The 18396-nt window shown below is 44.4% G+C and overlaps 1 protein-coding gene across 1 annotated transcript; it reads left to right on the top strand.

Moving 5' to 3' along the window:
• Positions 1 to 321: 321 nt before the first annotated feature.
• Positions 322 to 17785, top strand: AADAC (arylacetamide deacetylase). The gene is made up of 5 exons (XM_056849975.1): positions 322 to 459; positions 8171 to 8393; positions 11765 to 11834; positions 14624 to 14795; positions 17177 to 17785. The coding sequence occupies exons 1-5, from the start codon at positions 322 to 324 to the stop codon at positions 17783 to 17785; spliced, it is 1212 nt and encodes a 403-aa protein (XP_056705953.1).
• The last annotated feature ends 611 nt before the right edge of the window (positions 17786 to 18396 follow it).

Genomic DNA, 18396 nt, shown 5'->3' with positions numbered 1-18396 from the left:
CTTTGGGTAGAGAGAGCCGCTTCAGGAGCTGCCTGACAGAATCAATAGCAGCGGCGGCACCCCCACTCCCTGCTTTGCTATTGAAGCATAAACTCTAAATGGGAGTGCCAATTATTCTAATCCCGTGGAGGCTGGATGAATGCTCGATTACAGAGTACACTGCTGCACAACCATAGAATCAAGCAGGCCTCCTCTCCTGGGTGTGATCTGTGCGTAAACTGCAGACTAACTTTGCTGCTGTCAGCTGACTGGCCGCTGTTCACAGCCAGTGAAAACGTTCAACGGGAATCAGTCTTGAAAGAAGCCGTTCAGTAGTGAAGCATGGGGATCAAGTTCCTGGGCCTTCTGATGGTGTCTGTTTTGGTTGCTTATTATCTGTACAGCCCTGTTCCCGAGAATGTGGAGGATTGTTGGAAGCTGATGCTACTTAATGCTGTTCTTAGAACCGTAGGACATGTGGTAAGTTTAAACGTTGGCTTATTCTAAGGATCATTCTGATTTTTTTTAAAAAATTGACAAGATCTATTCCCAGGGAAATTCCCAGGGAAATTAGGCAACAAAGAGAAAATAGAGAACACAGAAGGTTTGTGTTCTAAAATTAGAGCGAACAGTACCCCAAACCAAGTACTTTTACAATGACCTATGACAGATGGGGAGGGGAACAGAATTTATGCATGTATCTCTCTACAAATTCTTTAGCTATAAATATGCTATTTGTTGACAGGCAAATAAATGGAATGGGAGCTACCTGTTACTTAAAATGTACAGCTGTAGACAACTGCAGCGGCCTTTTTTCTGTTTTTTTTTAAAGCATTCTGTCTTTGAAGCAGGAAAATGAGATGCACCCTTTGTTAAGATATAAAGCTGTGGCTGTATCGATAATAACTGCTATGATTTACATTTTAAACATTGACTGCAGAGAGTGTTGTTATAAAGAAATAGTGCTATTTTGAGTAGTAATCAATTTTCTAACATTTTTTCTAATTTTCTAATAGCTTTCCCTTAACACTAATACCATTTTTAATGCAGCTGTGTGCAAAATAGAATGAACTACATACTGCATTGGATCTGTATGAGAATAATATGGCTACTGCAGGTTTGAATTTCTGCTTCTATTATAATCTGCATGTTGGAGCCAGCATGGTGTAGTGGCTAGAGTGATAGATTAGGATTAGGGAGACCCAGGGGTGAATCCTGAATGAGTCATGGAAGCTGGCTGGGTGACCTAGGTCATTCACTCTCAGCCTTACCTGCTTCACAGGGTTGTTGTGTAGATAAAATGGAGAAGGGAGGGGCTGTGGCTCAGTGCTAGAGCATCTGCTTGGCATGCAGAAAGTCCCAGGTTCAATCCCTGGCATCTCCAGTTAAAGGGACTAGGCAGGTAGGTGATGTGAAAGACCCTGGAGAGCCGCTGCTGGTCTGAGTAGACAATACTGATTTTGATGGACTGAGGGTCTGATTCAGTGTAAGGCAGCTCCATGTGTTCTTCATGTGTTCGAGAGCAATGTCAGCCACTTTCAGCACAATCTTAAGGGGAGGGTTGTAGAGTCACGCCTGGGGGCGACACAGCCAGGCCACCTCGTGAGCGGCTTGCTGCTGGGTGCGGCAAGCTGGAAATGCTTTTTAAAAAAAACCCCAATAAAACCACTCCATAGGGTTTCATGGGGCTGCGCCATGATTTTTGCAGGCACAAGTTGGCACCTGCTAAAGGGGGCATTTCCAGGGTGATAGGATTTAGGGAGCTGATTAAAGTCAGCAAAGTTCCCTCTCTGCTTTGCAAAGAATGTCTTCATGATGCATACCTATTCTCTCCAGGATCAGAGGAGTATGCCTGTTATATTAGGTTCTGTGGAACCCAGGCAGGATAATGCTGCTGGAGTTGTCTTGTTTGTGGGCTTCCTAGAGGCACCTGCCCTGACCTGGATGGCCCAGGCTAGCCTGATCTCGTCAGATCTCAGAAGCTAAGCAGGGTCAGTCCTGGTTAGTATTTGGATGGGAGACCACCAAGGAATACCAGAGCGGCTGTGCAGAGGAAGGCACTGGCAAACCACCTCTGCTAGTCTTTTGCCATGAAAACCCCAAAAGGGGTCGCCATAAGTCGATGGTACTTTACACACACGACTTGATGGTACTTTACACACACACAGAGGCACCTATTTGGCCACAGTGTGAACAGACTGCTGGACTTGATGGACCTTGGTCTGATCTAGCATGGCTTTTATTATGTTCTTATGTTAACATAGGCTTGCCAACCTCCAGGTGGCTCTCCAGACAACAGAGATCAGTTTCCTTGAAGGAAATGGGCAACTTCAAAGGGTGAAATCTATGGCATCACCTCCCTCCCCTCCCCAAACACTGCCCTTCCCAGACTGTGCCTCCAAACCTCCAGGAATTTTTCAAGATGGAGTTGGCAACCCTAAGTTAGTTGGGTCAATTGTATAACGAGATTTTTGAGGGTGGCCCATTGCCACTGTTGTTATAGGATGCCTGTATCACCATGATCCCTAATCTTGGCAAAGATCATACTCAGTGTACAAGTTTTTACCTATTTCTTTGATGAATATGGATGTGAAGGTATTAACCGCTGTTCTTGCTAACTGACTACAAAAAATGTTGCAGCTTTGGAAAATGTATACAAAGTAGTCAAGGCTCTGTTTATCTTAGGCTGGTCACTGATCTGATTGCTTTAAGGCCCGTTGCGATGTGGGGCTTCTGGCTGCAAACCAGAAGTGATGGGATCACATTGGTGCTACTATGCACATGCAATCCCTGCCTCAGCTCCACCCCAAAAACCTCCCGCCAGAGCTGAGGGGGGACCTGGCAACCTTAACCTCTATTTGTTTGTGTCAGGCTGCTTTTAAAGGAATCAAATCACAGCTAGAAAAGAAGCAACGCCCCTAAGCAAATATTGAACCCAATCTTTGCCAATGGCCTCTTTTCAATATTTATGTTAGAAGGCATGCCTGGCTTGTTCCTCAGCATTCCAATCTGATGATGATGATTAAATATTTTATTTTGTTAATTGGATAAGAACAATGGGGTAAAGGGAAGGGGAAGATAATATCACTGGTAGGATCTGAGAAAGTTCTTACCACTAATACAGTCTATATCTGTTCTTATTGTAAAAACTGTTCCTACTCTGCACAACTAGTTTGTTTCTCATTTGGTATAATGTGTAGGGTTGCCAGGTCCCTACTCACCATCGGTGGGAGTTTTCTTTTCAAATCTTGTGTGCAAGCATTTGAGTGGTCTAAAGCTCCTCGCGAGGCGGCGCTCGTGCACGATTGCCTGCCGGCCCTCAGAGGGGCACATTACCGGGGGTTTGCCCGCCACCAGTGGGCACCTGGCAACCCTAATAATGTGCGGTGGGCCTTCTTAGGTTTGCCTACCAGTCTTTGTTAACCCATTCTTTCTCTTGATAAGCTCATCTAGCTTTGCCTGGGAATTGCACTTTGTTGTTTGCTTTTCCACAGTTATGGGATAGTCTCCCAGAGACTTGGCCCTGGCTGCCTGTCTTTCTAAAGGCCATGTGTGATTTGCCTTTTCAAAGGGCATTTTGTTAAAACCAACTGTGGGATTGTTGGGAATTGAACTTAAATTTGTTTGAAATGAAATTGTTGATTATGGCTGGTACTCTATATTTTATTTGGGCTGAGATTTTAGTCCCCTTTATTATTTTGAGTTCCTTGTTAGTGTTATTTTATGTTCTGAACCATTGGCAGGTGACTTGAGTCCTTTTGGATGTAAATGTTTTAAAGAAATAAAACTCCAGACTTCTTGTTGTCTTGCTCTAGCTTTGACAGGTACCCTCTAGCACTCCAGCTGCGGGTGGAAGAAATATTTTTTTAAAATGCCGGTGGTTAGAGTTTCCAGGTCCCTCTTCACCACTGGTGGGAGGTTTTTGGGGTGGAGCCTGAGGAGGGCAGGGTTTGGGGAGGGGAGGGACTTTAATGCCATAGAGTCCAATTGCCCAAGCAGCCATTTTCTCCAGGTGAACTGATCTCTGTTGGCTGGAGATCAGTTGTAATAGCAGGAGATCTCTAGCTAGTACCGGGAGGTTGGCAACCCTACCAATGGTGTGCATGATGTCGCTTCCAGGGAGACTCAGAAATGACATCATGCCTCCCTTAGAATTGCCAAAAACTCTATGGGAAAACCATAGAGTTTTACCACATAGTATCCAGAGATTCCTAGAGAGGTGTTATGTCACTTTTGGGCTTTTCCAAGAAGTGGCATCACACCATTGCTGATGGTTGCCCCCCATGTCCCTGTCCCCCAGTCTTCAGCTGGTCATCAGGCCAAGCCTAGCAACCATATCCTGCTGTGCTCTGGCCACATTTCTTAACAGGGCACCCCACAAACCTTTTCTCCCAGAATCTGATATATGCAGACCACAGGTTGTATTCTGCTGGTGGTGGGTGTGTGTGTGGAGAAATCCTTGTCTCCATGTGAAAACAACTGTAGATTTTATTTGAGCACCAGCTGGCATTATTAGGGCTTAGTAGACATTCTGCACCAACTGAAGTTTTAGTTTTGCATCATATAATTAACAAAATGTAATTAAATATTGTTTGGTGTGCTTAAAGAATTGACTGCTCCAGGCACCAGTGCACTGTTGATTTTGGCATGACTCTAGGGTAGCTAGTCAGCATCTTATGCTGTCCCAGCGAAGAAAAGAAGTGTTAAAAAGACCCAACTGCATTGTAGCTGAGAGCATTGCGCTGCCAACATGCTCTAATCATGGAGTGACACCCCTATGTTAGGCATACACAGAAGCAGCTAATTAACCATACTGGTGCAGCATGTCCCTGATGTTACACTGTCCCCATGCAAAGACAGACATGGGCTGAGGGGCTTGTGATGCCAGTTAAGTACTAATTACTCCCCCATTGTTCCCCTAGTATGCCCATATCTGGCCCCTGCATCAGAACAGCCGCATTGGTGCAATGTTTATAAGCAGCAAGATGCCAGGTTTATGCCCCGGTTACATAATGGGACAGTTGCTAACCTAAGCAGTTAGCAGAATAGCTTTAGGATTGCATATCGATTAGTGTAATTGCCTATGCCCTAACCTGGGTAGCCAAGGCTAGCCCGATCTTGTCATATCTCAGAAGCTAAGCAGGGTCGACCCTGGCAAGTATTTGGATGGGAGACCTCCAAGAAATACCTGGGTCGTGACGCAGAGGCAGGCAACGGCAATCCACCTCTGATGTCTCTTGCCTTGAAAACTCCACCAAGGGTTGTTGCCATAAGTCAGATATAACTTGATGGCAAAAAAAAGTTAACACTTTGGGTGATTGACTAGATACACTGTGATACCTATATCTCAGTTGACAGCATGTTTGAATAACTTAGACTGGAACATTCAAGTTGAAACCTGACTGGGCGGCAAAGGTGGGGCGATTTTCAGAAACAAACTGAAAAGGCTGACACTCCCAAACTCCCAGTGCTTTTCTTCAGGAAAATTATAATGATTGCTTATTTTATAATGCATGGAAAGAGATATGTTATTCTTCGTGCATACAGTGATAGTCTGCAAAAAGGCAGTTTCTTCATTCCCAAGCAATTTCCTCCTTGTTCAGTGTTTAATTGAGTTCTAGGATTTTTGAAGCTCCTGTGTCTATACATATCTTGTGGTTAGGGTTGCCAGATATTTTTTAAAAAAATACTAGACACATTAAGGTTTGGCGCTGCCTCCTCCCAACACAAAGAGCACAAAGCACGCTGGTTGTGCTGGGAGGAGCTTCCAGCCCAAGTGCGACAGTGAAAATATGGCCCGGGTCACTACCGGACACTTGGCAACCTTTCTTGTTGTCCTGAATAAACAGTTTTTCATTCTTTTTGATTACCTGTCTGACTGCTTAGCCTCTTCCTCCCCTCCTTCCTTTATAGTTAAATTGTGGAGCTCCCTGCCCTAGGATGTGGTGATGGCTGCCGACTTGGAAGGCTTTAAGAGGGGAGTGGATATGTCCATGGAGGAGAGGGCTATCCATGGCTACTAGTCAAAATGAATACTAGTCATTATGCATATCTATTATTTCCAGGATCAGAGGAGCATGCCTATTATATTAGGTGCTGTGGAACACAGGCAGGATGCTGCTGCAGTCGTCTAGTTTGTGGGCTTCCTAAGAAGCACCTGGTTGGCCACTGTGTGAACAGTCTGATTCAGCATGGCTTTTCTTATGTTCTTATGTTATGTTCTTATTTTCAGTATCTTCCTGGTATTTGTAATTCATCAATTTAGGCTTTTTTACATATTTGATTCAGTTTGATTCTAGTCATTATTTGTTTTAATTATTCAGTTTGTTTTCTGTTCCTGTTGGTTTCTATGGGAAACACTTTCCCACTTGCAACTTTCCCCACCTACTCAACTGAGCAGCTGCCACCACAGTGAAATGATCCATATGTTCATTTTTAAAAGCATCCTGTTAAACACATCTTCTGCATGAAATGATAAAGAGTTACTGTTAGAGTTATCCACAACCTCACCCCTGACACCTGCCTTTTGTGGAAACCATTTTACAGTTGCACCTACCACCTTGTGTCAAAATTCCAAAGGTGCCCACAGGCTTAAAAAGGTTGGGGACCCCTGGTTTACAGTGAAGCTGGAGAACAGATTGGAAAATTACAGAATGGTGGTGGCAAATCCAGCCACTTCATTGTAAAGATGTAAGAGCACTAACTTCAGAAGACAGAATGGTGATTTCTGCTGGTTCCCCCCTCCCACTGCAAACTCCCTCTTTGTCCTTGTACTATTTCAAGGATTCGCTGACCATAAGGAATAATATTTGGGGGTAATTAGTGGGCTGTAGCAGGAGAGGAAAGTAAGCAAGTCCCATTTCACAAGATCAGCTCTGCAAGCAGATCCTGCTGGATATACACCATTGATTCTGACTGTACATGTCATGAACCTCATTTGCAGGTCTATAACATAGTCTTCCTAGTAAACGTCATGATGTGATGTCACCCCATGGGTCAGTAATGACCAGGAGCTTGCACAGGGGACTACCTTTACCTTTATCAGCTAAACTGTGTCTGTCTGAGCTTTACTGTGTGGTTTGAGGTCTTGAAATCTCAGATCTGAACCAATGGAAATTGAGTCATTTGCAGGTCAATCAGGTGGGTGATGGCAATGGCATCTTTTGCCTTCTTGATGCTTTGATTCATCTTTTGCTGACAAGGTTGTCATATATGGTCTGGCTTGGATACCACATTGATTACAGAGCCTGTGCTGGCAATTTCTGAAGTAACCAGCTGTCACAATTGCTAGGATCATTTCAGCTTGCTCACTCTGACTGAAGCTGACAGCTTGTATGTGAGTAGGAAACCTACCACATGCAAACTGGATCGTTGCCAATCTTGACTGGTTAAGTCTAATTAGCATGACCTTGCAGAACTGCTAGACAAGATTATGAATTCCTTTTCAAGGGGAGTAAATTCATTCCAGTACTAAAAGAGGGAGTTGAAAAAATTCAAATCAAAAAAATTCATTGAAAAAACTATGGATAAGGACAACTTGTCTAATTTTAGACCTGTTTTTAAAAACTTCCTGTTGGGGCTAGATGTTCAACCATGCAATGGTTGACTTATTTTTGCTTGATCCTTTTCAATCTTGATTTGGGATGGAGACCGCATTGACAACCCCAATCAATAATTTATATTACAGATAAATCTATTAGACCTTTAGATATGGTTGCTCGTGCCATTCCTTTTGACTTCTTGACTTCTTGGTTGGAATAGGGTCAGCTCTTCAATGATTTTGGTCTTTTTTTTTTTTAGTGAAAAGGACACTGAGAATAATCATTAGAGATGCTGAGTAACCTCCCTGGAGTAGGTTATATGGGAGACCACAAAGACTGATGCTGTCTCCTTATAGGTCGATACGTGTATTTGTATAAATATGTATATTTTTTAAAATATTGCAAAGCTCCGTAAGTCTGTAATGCTTACTCATACAAAAGGAAATTAAACCATGTGTTGCTGCCACTGTACCTAATTTCGGGGGGGGGGGGAGCACATAAGAATATAAATGATTAATTATCATAATATGTATACTAAAGGGTTTGGGTTACGGTTTTTATGTAAAAGAAAATGATAATTGATGAATGTAGAGTATTATGCAGTTTGAGCCTTGCACAATATATAGGTATGACTATCTGTCATTTTCCAGGCTACAATTGCTGAGAAGCTGGGTTTTGCAAACTACATGGACGTAATGATGAAGATTACAATTATAGAATATACACCACCAGCATCTGATGAAAAGGTCATTGTGACAGACACCAAATTTAATGATGTTCCAGTTCGTTTGTATGTACCTAAAGGGCAGCCTGACACTTTGAAAAGAGCAATGATTTACCTTCATGGGGGTGGATGGTGTGTAGGAGGATCAGGTAAGCAAGAGTACTGAGTTTTACTGGTGTGGGTTTTCAATGAAGAGTGCATATTCAAGACTTATAATGTGAACTTCTAGTCTGTTCAAATTATGTGTTTGTAATGTGCTATCAAGTTGTAGCCTACTTATGGCAACCCATAAGTACATGGAAACCCATAAGTACATTTTTCAAGGCAAGAAACTAATGGAGGTGGTTTGCCATTGCCTTCCTCTGTCTCCCATCCAAGTATTAACCAGGGCTGCTCCTGCTTAGCTTCTGAGATCCGATAAGATCAGGCTAGCCTGGGCCATTCACGTCAGGGCATTCAAATGACAGAAAACAGAAAAAGGTAAGAACGTTTCCCTCTGGATCCCCAAAAACCTGAGAAATTGATGAAATTGAATTTTGCAGTTGGCAAATTCCAATGCTGCTAGAACAGCAGGGATTATTGACTTGGGCATAATTGTAAATATAGTTACTTACGCCAGATTTAATCACGAGGATGGCAAGCAAGGCCTCCTAACCCATGCATTGTTGCTTGTGCCCAGCATCTTGTTTAAACCATGCACCAACATGTGCTTCTATACTCGCAACATTAGCACACCAGCACAATGCTAGCCCGGACTCTGGATAACAGGTGTACTATCGCTGCACGTGCAGTGACTAAATGCCTCACCTCCAGCTGGAATCTGGAGTTCTGCTGGAATTACAATTAATCTCCAAACTACAGATGTTCATTTCCCTGGAGGAAACAGCTTTCAGAAGGCATGCTGAATGAGATTTCATCCCCAAAGAGGTCCGTCCCCAAACTTCATCCTCCCCAGGCACTTACTCCAAATCTCTAGGAATTTCCCACGACTAAATTGGCAACCCTACTATACAACATTACATAGATAAATTCTTCTTGCTATACAGCATAACATTTAGAGCAGGCCTTAATCTCAGGATTAGAAGAGCCACAGAACAACACTACAAATAGACGATGAAATCAATATATGTATTTAGTTATATGGCAGTCATTTATAAAACAGAATTATTCTGGAAAAAAATAATGGCTGAACATAAGGAAAGAGTCTCATGAACTAGATAATTTTAAGCTAGTTACAATGGACTGAACGTTCAATTAAATATTTGGCTATATTCTTCATGAAGGAGCTTAATATTTTATTAAACTTCATGCATTTATTAAGCAAATACAGGATGCTGTTAATACCGTATATACTCGGGTATAAGCCGACCCGAGTATAAGCCGACCCCCCAAATTTGAGGCCAGAAAAGGGAATTTCTTATTGACCAGCGTATAAGACGAGGGTCAATAAGAAATTCCCTTTACCGGCAATGCTGCGCTCTAAAATGGTGGCCGCCATTTTAGAGCGCAGGGCCCCTGCCCCAGGTCGCCCTCCCGCCGGCCTCCCGGGCCCTCCCAACCCAACCCACCCCGACCCCAGTGCCATCCAAGGGGGGGAGGGGGAAGAGCCCCTGAACCCCCTACTTACCGGGAGATGCGGCGAATCGGCGGCAGCGGTGGCGTGGCCTTCCTGGGCTGGCAGGAGGCCCCTCCAGGCCCCTGCCGGCCGGAGGAAGGCGCCTGGGTGCGTGGGCGGCGGCAGCCCAGGAAGGCCCCTGCCGGCAGGAGGAAGGCGCCCGGGCGCCTGAGCAGCGGCGGAACAGCCAGCAGGGACCTCCTGCCGGCCCAGGAAGGCCCCTGCCGGCTGAAGGAACGCGCACGGGCGCCTGAGCAGCAGCGGAGCGGCCGGCAGGACCTCCTGCCGGCCCAGGAAGGTCCCTGCCAGCTAAAAGAACGCGCCCGGGTGCCTGAGCGGCGGCGGAGTGGCCGGCAGGGACCTCCTGCCGGCCCAGGAAAACCCCTGCCGGCTGAAGGAACGCGCCCGGGCGCCTGAGCGGCGGCGGAGCGGCCGGCAGGGACCTCCTGCCAGCCCAGGAAGGCCCCTGCCGGCAGGAGGAAGGCGCCCGGGCGCCTGAGCAGCGGCAGAGCGGCCGGCAGGGACCTCCTGCCGGCCAAGGAAGGCCCCTGCCAGCAGGAGGAACGCGCCCGGGCGCAGCGGCGGCAGCAGCGCGGCCTTCCTGGGCCAGCAGGAGGCCCCTCCAGGCTGCTGCCGGCCGGAGGAAAGCGCCTGGGCGCGGCGGCGATGGCGGTAAGTTCCCCCTCCCTCCTCCCCCCTCCCCCTCCCCTACCCTACCGTATTGACCCGTGTATAAGCCGAGCTCGGCTTTTTCAGCCCTTTTTTTGGGCTGAAAAACTCGGCTTATACGCGAGTATATACAGTAATCAGATAAATAATAATAGCTGCTGATAGCTCTCCTTACAAGAACCCCTGAGTTTGGTAAAGATTAGGTCAGGGAATCCAATTTTATGGGTCCTCAAATTGAGGAAAAAATGGGGCCCCAAAATTTTCCCCATAGACTACAATGAACCTATGTCAGAGTGGAGAATCTCAGAGAAAAGATTTCCCACCATAGGCCTCCATTGAAGCCCATGGAGAATCTTTGCTGGTCTCGGGGGGGGGTATTTTTAAATGTAGAGGTACCAAGCGTGCAGCATAGCTGCTGGTTACTCTCCTTACAAGAACCCCTGAGTTTGGTAAAGATTGGGCCAGGGGGTCCAATTTTATTTGCCCAATTTTTTCCTCCATTTGGAAGCCAATAAAATTGGACCCCCTCACCCAGCCTTTACCAAGCTTGGAAGTTCTTGTAAGGGGAGTCACCAGAAGCTATGCTACAGATTTGGTGCCACTATCTTTAAAAACAGCCTCCCCTCGAGCCCCAGAAAGATTCTCTATAGAGTATAATGGAGCTGAAAATTTTCAGATATCCGAACAAAACCGAAAAACAAACAAATGCATACCAGTATGGGCATTCGGCTTTTTTCGGAAATGCTGAAAATTCTCAGAGTTATTATAATCCCCTAGTCCCCAGCCCAGGAACCACTTTTTTAAAGCATTGGATTGAATCATAAATATTGTGAACACAGCAGCATTTGCATAGCAGAATTTTTATGCCTTTCCTTCTGCTGCAGCTTGTTGTGCTTCTGAAAAGGAAACCCCCAGGAGTCAATGGAATCTTGGGGGACAGTGTAGGGTGCACCATAGAGGTGTGCAGTGGGAGGGAGGGATTGGTAAAAATCCTTCCTTTTTCTAGAGAGCAGAAAGGTGACTTGCCGGAGTGGATGAAGAATTAGGAATCAACTGATGTGTTGACTGGTCAACAGGCATTTGTTTTTGATTTTATTCTCTTTGTTTGCACATACCAACATTTTAATATGTATGTATGTTAGCTACTTTGTAAGTTATTCTTTTTTGGGAAAATTTTTTTGTTTTATTTCTTTTAGAAGAACAATAAAATGCACTCTGTCACTCATTTTGTTACAGGCATGAAATCTTACGACTTCCTGTCAAGATGGACTTCAGAGAAGCTAAATGCTGTCGTAGTATCAGTCGAGTAAGGGAGGATGGTTCAAACAGAATTTTTTTTCCTGCTGTGTATTTTTTTTTTTTTTGCTATCAAGTCAAAGCTGACTTATGGTGACCCCCATAGGGTTTCCAAGGCAAGAGATGTGCAGAGGTGGTTTGCCATTGACTGCCTCAGCGTGGCGCCCCTGGTATTCCTTGGAGGTCTCCCATCCAAATACTTGCCACGGTCGAGGCTGAGAATGTGTGACTGGCCCAATGTCACCCAGTGCTCATGAATAGGAAAACTAATAAAAAGGGCACAATCCAGTGAATACATGGATGTGTTAAAGCCCACTGATTTCATTGTGGAAAAGCACCAAACTCTATTTTGCATTGCAACCAAAGATAACATACCCATACATTTCCCCATATTTCTTTTCTGTCTCTTTCCTAGGCTTAAGGCAGATACTCAATGATCCTACTACCAGATACTAAAATGATCCTACTACAGTTTAACATGAGGTGTTAGTAGCAGCCAAGCAAGAGTGTCTTAAAATACTTTTTGAATGCAGAGGTGCTTTGGATCACTGGGGAAAGGCAGGTGTGAAACTGAGGAGACTGCCTCATCTTAAGCCTCTTCTGAATGATACATAGCCTAACTGGAGTCAGATAGACTTCAGCCTCATAGGTAAAACTAACAACTGACTATTCCATTCCCACCAGTCACTTGGGATTATTATGAAGCCGATCTGTGACACCATTTTATTGACTTCATTCCTAAATCAGTGCTAACCTTTAGGCAACCCCACCCTGGCACAAGCGCAGCCATATTTCTCATAGCAAACATGCCAACAGAGGCCTCATTTCATCTTCATTCTCCTTTGCTTCAGTATTAGGATTCAGATATTGCTGCCAAGTTCCATGAAGTCCCGCTAGCCTTTTGGACATGAGATTCTGGCTTAGGCCATTCCTTTTATCCATGGATACATCTTGGTGCTTGCCAATTTTCTTTAGCTTTGGACCAAAACTCACACTGGCCTTTTATGCATAGCTGTTTCCCTCGTGGTTACCCCTCCCTCAGAGGTCGCCTCACTCTCCCCCTATGTTTTTCCGAGTTTTGCCTGCGTTTTCAAATTTGAGTTTAAACAGGTCCCTGAAAATGCGGGCAAAACTCAGGGAAACGTAGTGGAAGAACAAGGCGACCTCTGAGGGTCAGAAATGGCATGCCTAATCAAAACAAACACCCAAAATCATCGGAGGGGTGACACAGCGAGGGAAACAGCTATGCCAGCTATTCATAAAAGACGACTCTCTCTGCTCCTCTAGTCAGGAGCCTAACTGATCACCATTCCCCTTTCCAACAGGCTGAAGCAGGCAAAAAAAGGCAGCAGCACCATATACTTATCTGGTGTTGTACTGTAAAAATTCCTGCTTGGCCCCTCGGTGACTAGCAAGTACCTCATTGTCATTTAAGGGGGAAGGACGGGCAGGCAGAAAAAGCTTGACTGCTCCCCCTAGTGCCTCCCCGGGTTTTCGGTGGCACCCAGCAGCCTCTGCACAAATTGCCCAGCAGGTTCCACCCAATGGAACATCATGCTCTGTCCCTGACAAAAGGGGAAGAGGTAAAAGGGGAGGGGAGAGCAGACTTCTCCGTTTAAAAAAAACAAACGCTGATCACACTTCTTAAGTGAGATCCTGGCTGTAAAAGTCTCACAATGAAGACAGATGCAATATAAAAAGAGAACTTCTTGTGTATTGCCCAGTTGTTCTGCAACCCCACCTCATTATTGAAGAGACAGATGTACATGCGGGTGAATAAAATTCTAACACTGCAATCCTAAACACAGTTACCCCCTTCTAAGCCCTTTGACTCTGTTTAAGATTTCCCTGCAACCTGGTTACCACTATGGCATTCTCCTGCTTGCTGTACTTCCTCTTCCTGGTGCCTGACATGAGAGGAGACCACAGTGCTTCCTCCTTGGAGCAGTGCGTAAAGGGAGAGTGTTGCCTGCTCTCCTCCCTCCCTGTGCAGCAGAGGCCCGAGGGGGGAAACAATGAGGTGGGCGTGGCGTTACTTTCCCTTTGATGAAAGCGGACTGAATGGGGAGCGGGCTAAACTGAAGGCTCTGCCCATGTTTAATTAACTAGTATTGCTGCCAGGTTTCTTTCACCTGTAAAACTGAATGGAAGCCACCCATAAGCCTTTTATATCTGCCTTAATCCTAGGAGTGGCAAACCCTAAGGATTGTAACACAGCCTCATTCCCTTGCTTTCATCAGTGGAGTCGGCTTGCAATAATTTCCAAGGGGTGGTTGTGTTAGTCTGTTTCAGCTGAACTGAGCAGAAGTCCAGTGACTCCCTAAACACTACCAACATTTATTCCAGCATTTTTGTGAGTCAGAGGTCATTTTATCATTAGGCTGGAATAAACTGAGTTAGTCCTTAAAGTGCCAAGGGACTACCAGTATCTTGTGAAGACTGACATTCGGTTAATGATGAGATTGTTAAAAGTCAAGTTAAACCCACTTCTCCGTAAGAATATATAATAAAGTTCTAAGTTATCTGGCACACACATTATTGAATTGTGGTGAGTCTTTAAAATGGATTGTAGTTCAGTGAGGGAAAATGGAAAGTTGGAGGGATGTCTACTGAAGGGGGGCAGGGGGGGAGAGAAGATCAGGTGCATCATGTAAGGGACTATGATAAAATGTCTATTAAACAAGTCATTTTAGCTGGTGGAAAAACACAGGTGTAAAATTTCCTGAGATGTCCTTGGTTTGCTTTGCATCAGCAGCAAGAGTGCTTAATACGAAGGTCTTTTTTAATTTTTCCACAAAGTTACAGGCTGGCACCTAAATATCATTTCCCAGCTCAGTTCGAAGATGTGTACGCAGTTGTGAAGTACTTCCTGCAAAGCAGTGTTCTTGACCAATACAACGTCGACTCAAGCAGGGTGTGTGTGTCGGGTGACAGTGCTGGAGGAAATTTAGCTGCAGCTGTGGCACAGCAGGTAAGTGGTAGACATTTGAAAGTGGCAACAACATGAAATCCCAGCATCTGCTCAAAGTTAGTCATTTCAATCTTGGGATAACTCCTCTTGTTTACACGTTCAAGAGGCTGAATCAGGAAATGAAGTAAGGCTAGATCTAACATGAACCCTATTAAAATCTGGATCTGTCCAGTATGTAAAGGGGTGGTGAGGGGTCCAAATTTTAGAGAAGAAGTGGGAGATAGATGGGGTTGCCAGGTCCCTCTTTGCCACCGGTGGGAGGTTTTTGGGGCGGAGCCTGAGGAACGTGTGGTTTGGGGAGAGGAAGGACTTCAATGCCATAGAGTCCAATTGCCAAAGCGGCCATTTTCTTCAGGTGAACAGATCTCTATCGTAGGATTTCCAGGTCCCTCTTCGCCACCGGTGGGAGATTTTTGGGGCGGAGCCTGAGGAGGGCGGGGTTTGGGGAGGGGAGTGACTTCAATGCCATAGAGTTCAATTGCCAAAGCGGCCATTTTTCTCCAGGTGATCTGATCCCTATCGGCTGGAGTTCAGTTATAATAGCAGGAAATCTCCAGCCAGTATCTGGAGGTTGGCAACCCTAGGGATAGACATGGCTTCCAGGAGAGAGGGGGGAAAGGGCTTGGGTTGGTCTGGGAGGCTGAAGAATCAGGCAGGCAGGGCACTACTGGCAGATCAGTTCCCTCCTTCAACTGTGAGTTCTCCCACCCTTGATTTCTGAAGCTTGGGGCTGCGCCAGGCTTCAAGTTTAGAAACTTTTACTGGAGCAGCCTCCTTCCGGGGAAGGGATTGCCAGATCACCTGCAGCAGTAAAGGTGCAATTAATTATTACCCTTATTATCAGAGAGAGTGAATATGCTGGCGCAGTGTTTCTCTTGCTTTGCTAGCTAAAGAAGGGCATGGATCAAGAAATGCTGGAAGAGGATGAGGAGAAAATGGAGTTGATTTTTGTGTGAGAGGAAAGGAGGGGGAACCTAAGGGTTGAGCTGGAAACTAACAATTTTTATAAAGTAGTATATTTATTAATTGTACCCACTAAAAAGGATTAAAACACTGGGCCTGTATTACAGGCTACATATAAAACCACCAGTATAAACAGTTACAAACAAACAAACAAACAAACACTGTTGATTACTAGGGTTGCCAACCTCCAGGTGGTGGCTGGAGATCTCCGGCTATTACAACTGATCTCCAGGCGACAGAGATCAGTTCTCCTGGAGAAAATGGCCATTTTGGCAATTGGACTCTATAGCATTGAAGTCCCTCCCCGTTTCAAACTCTGCCCTCCTCTGGCTCCACCCCCAAAATCTCCAGGTATTTCCCAACCTGGAGCTGGCAACCCTATTGATTACCAACAGAGCATATGCGTTTTGGCCTCTTGGGCCTTCCTCAGTGGCCAAATTATACAAAACATGATTATTAAAAACACATCCAGAAATGCACTTTACAAGGTATTATATCAGAAATTTATAAACCTTATATCCTGTTTGGCTAGATGTAAATTAATAACACCAATCATAGGTCTTTCCGAAGGGTAATTTGCTCACTTAAGTGTCAGGTGCAAATAATTTTTGTTTCCATATGTGTTGTAACATCAAGAAGTGACAAAATATATGAAAAGGAAAGGAGCAAATAGTACAGTTTGCCCTAGATCTATCCCCTCTTCTCAGTTGTATCAGAGATGAGTTGCAGTTATTTAGGGATGAGAGGCATTTTGGGCATGCTCAAAGAGAGTACCCTTTATCATTACAATTTTTTTGCTGTCAAGTCACATCTGACTTATGACAACCCCTGGTGAGATTTTCAGGTCAAGGTGATTTGCCATTGCTTGCCTCTGAGGTGATTTGCCATTGCTTGCCTCTGTGAAAGACCCAGGACTTTCTTGGTGGTCTCCCATCCGAGTGCTAACCATGCTTAGTTTCCAAGATCTGAAAAGATTGGCTAGCCTGGGCTACCTTGATCAGGGCTTGCTTATTTGGAAGTAAGTCCCTGACCTCTGCATGAGTTCTGCTGCTTAGATTTGGGTTAAAACGTACTCTGGGGAGAAGGCTAGAGAACATTTGAGCTTCCTTTGTTCATGCCTCCTGAGGGAGACCTGGTGCATTAATAGATTTTTTAAATATCAAACTATTAAAATTCTAAATTATGCTATTTTACAATGATTGTAAAATTGATTTTCTAATCAATGTAAAATAGCGCAAACACTGGATGTGAGCAGCACTTTTCAATTTTTTAAAATAAAAGCAGTAGGCAACCTATAAACTTGGAATTTCTGATTTTCCCCGATTTTTATTTATATTGCAGTATATTAGAACATGTTTTTTTGGCTAGCTCTCCCATCTGCCCTGCCTTTATTCATTACATTTCCTATAATTTTACAGCTCCTTCATGACCCTGAAGTCAAAGTTAAACTCAAGATTCAAGTTTTAATTTATCCCGCTCTTCAGACCATAGATCTGGATCTGCCATCCTATAGAGAAAATGAAAACATGCCAATTTTGCCTAAATCGTTAATGGTCAGATTCTGGAGCCAATATTTTACAAATGACACCTCTCTAAAAGAAGCGATGGAGACCAACCAACACGGTCCTACAGAGTCGAGCGGTTTGTATAAGTTTGTAAACTGGAGTCACTGGCTGCCTGAAAGGTTTAAAAAGAGCCACATTTACACCACCCCATCACACGGAAGTTCCAAGTTTGGACAGAAATACCCAGGTCTCCTGGATCCCAGAGCAGCACCGTTATTGGTTGACGAAACCAAATTGCGGGGCTTACCTCTCACATACATTATCACGTGTCAATATGATGTCTTACGAGATGATGGAATTATGTACGTCTCTCGACTTAGAGAGGCAGGAGTTCCGGTAATCCACGATCATGTAGAGGATGCTGTTCATGGGGCTATATCGTTCCTTACGAGTCCGCTCACACTATCTATGGGACAGAAGATGTCAAATAATTACATTGAGTGGCTAAATGAGAACTTATGAAAGAAACAATATCTACGGAATGCCTTTGACTCTGATTTATGTGGGTTATGTTTTATACTGTTTTCCAAAGAAAGAAATGCCCCTTTCTGGAAACAATGTTGATATTGCATTTGTTTTGAAATCACGGAATACTTTTCTCCTTCTGTCTTGATGATTTTAAGAAAACTCTTCAACAATGTGTAGTTCATTTTCTTTTTTTCTAAAAAAAACCTGACATCAAAGGAATTGTATTTTCCAGTTATTCTAGGTGTAAAATTGATGATGTATGGTGCTATAGGTCAGATTTCTTCCTTGGCATGGATTTAGCGTGGCTCTACTAAATACCATTTTGAGTAGCAGCTTACAGAATCCTGTTCACTGTAATAGACAGCAGCTTAATTTTTGTCAAATATCTTCAGCAATGCAAGTGTCCCTATAGCACTTTTCAGGATTTATGGTTTTGGTGCTCCTAACTTGTATGCTGAGAGAGAGAGAGCTACATGAGACCCTCACAATTCACACATGCCTTTTTTAATGGCTTCAGTCCATGCAATTGGAAACACAGATATTTGAAGGTACACATTCCTGTAAACCAACGCTGGAAAATATACACCCTATTCACACACACTGTG

The sequence above is a fragment of the Euleptes europaea genome, chromosome 5, assembly GCF_029931775.1.
Source record: "Euleptes europaea isolate rEulEur1 chromosome 5, rEulEur1.hap1, whole genome shotgun sequence".
Lineage (NCBI taxonomy): Eukaryota > Metazoa > Chordata > Lepidosauria > Squamata > Sphaerodactylidae > Euleptes > Euleptes europaea.
Note: the sequence above shows the minus strand (reverse complement) of the source record. Positions and strands in the feature narration are given on the sequence as shown.

Bases quoted from the DNA above. Each gene is read 5' to 3' on its own strand.
- AADAC (XM_056849975.1), top strand. From the start codon at position 322: ATGGGGATCAAGTTCCTGGGCCTTCTGATGGTGTCTGTTTTGGTTGCT. The intron at 8,394-11,764 runs GTAAGCAAGAGT...ATTTTGTTACAG, and splicing joins ATGGTGTGTAGGAGGATCAG to GCATGAAATCTTACGACTTC. The intron at 14,796-17,176 runs GTAAGTGGTAGA...ATAATTTTACAG, and splicing joins CTGCAGCTGTGGCACAGCAG to CTCCTTCATGACCCTGAAGT.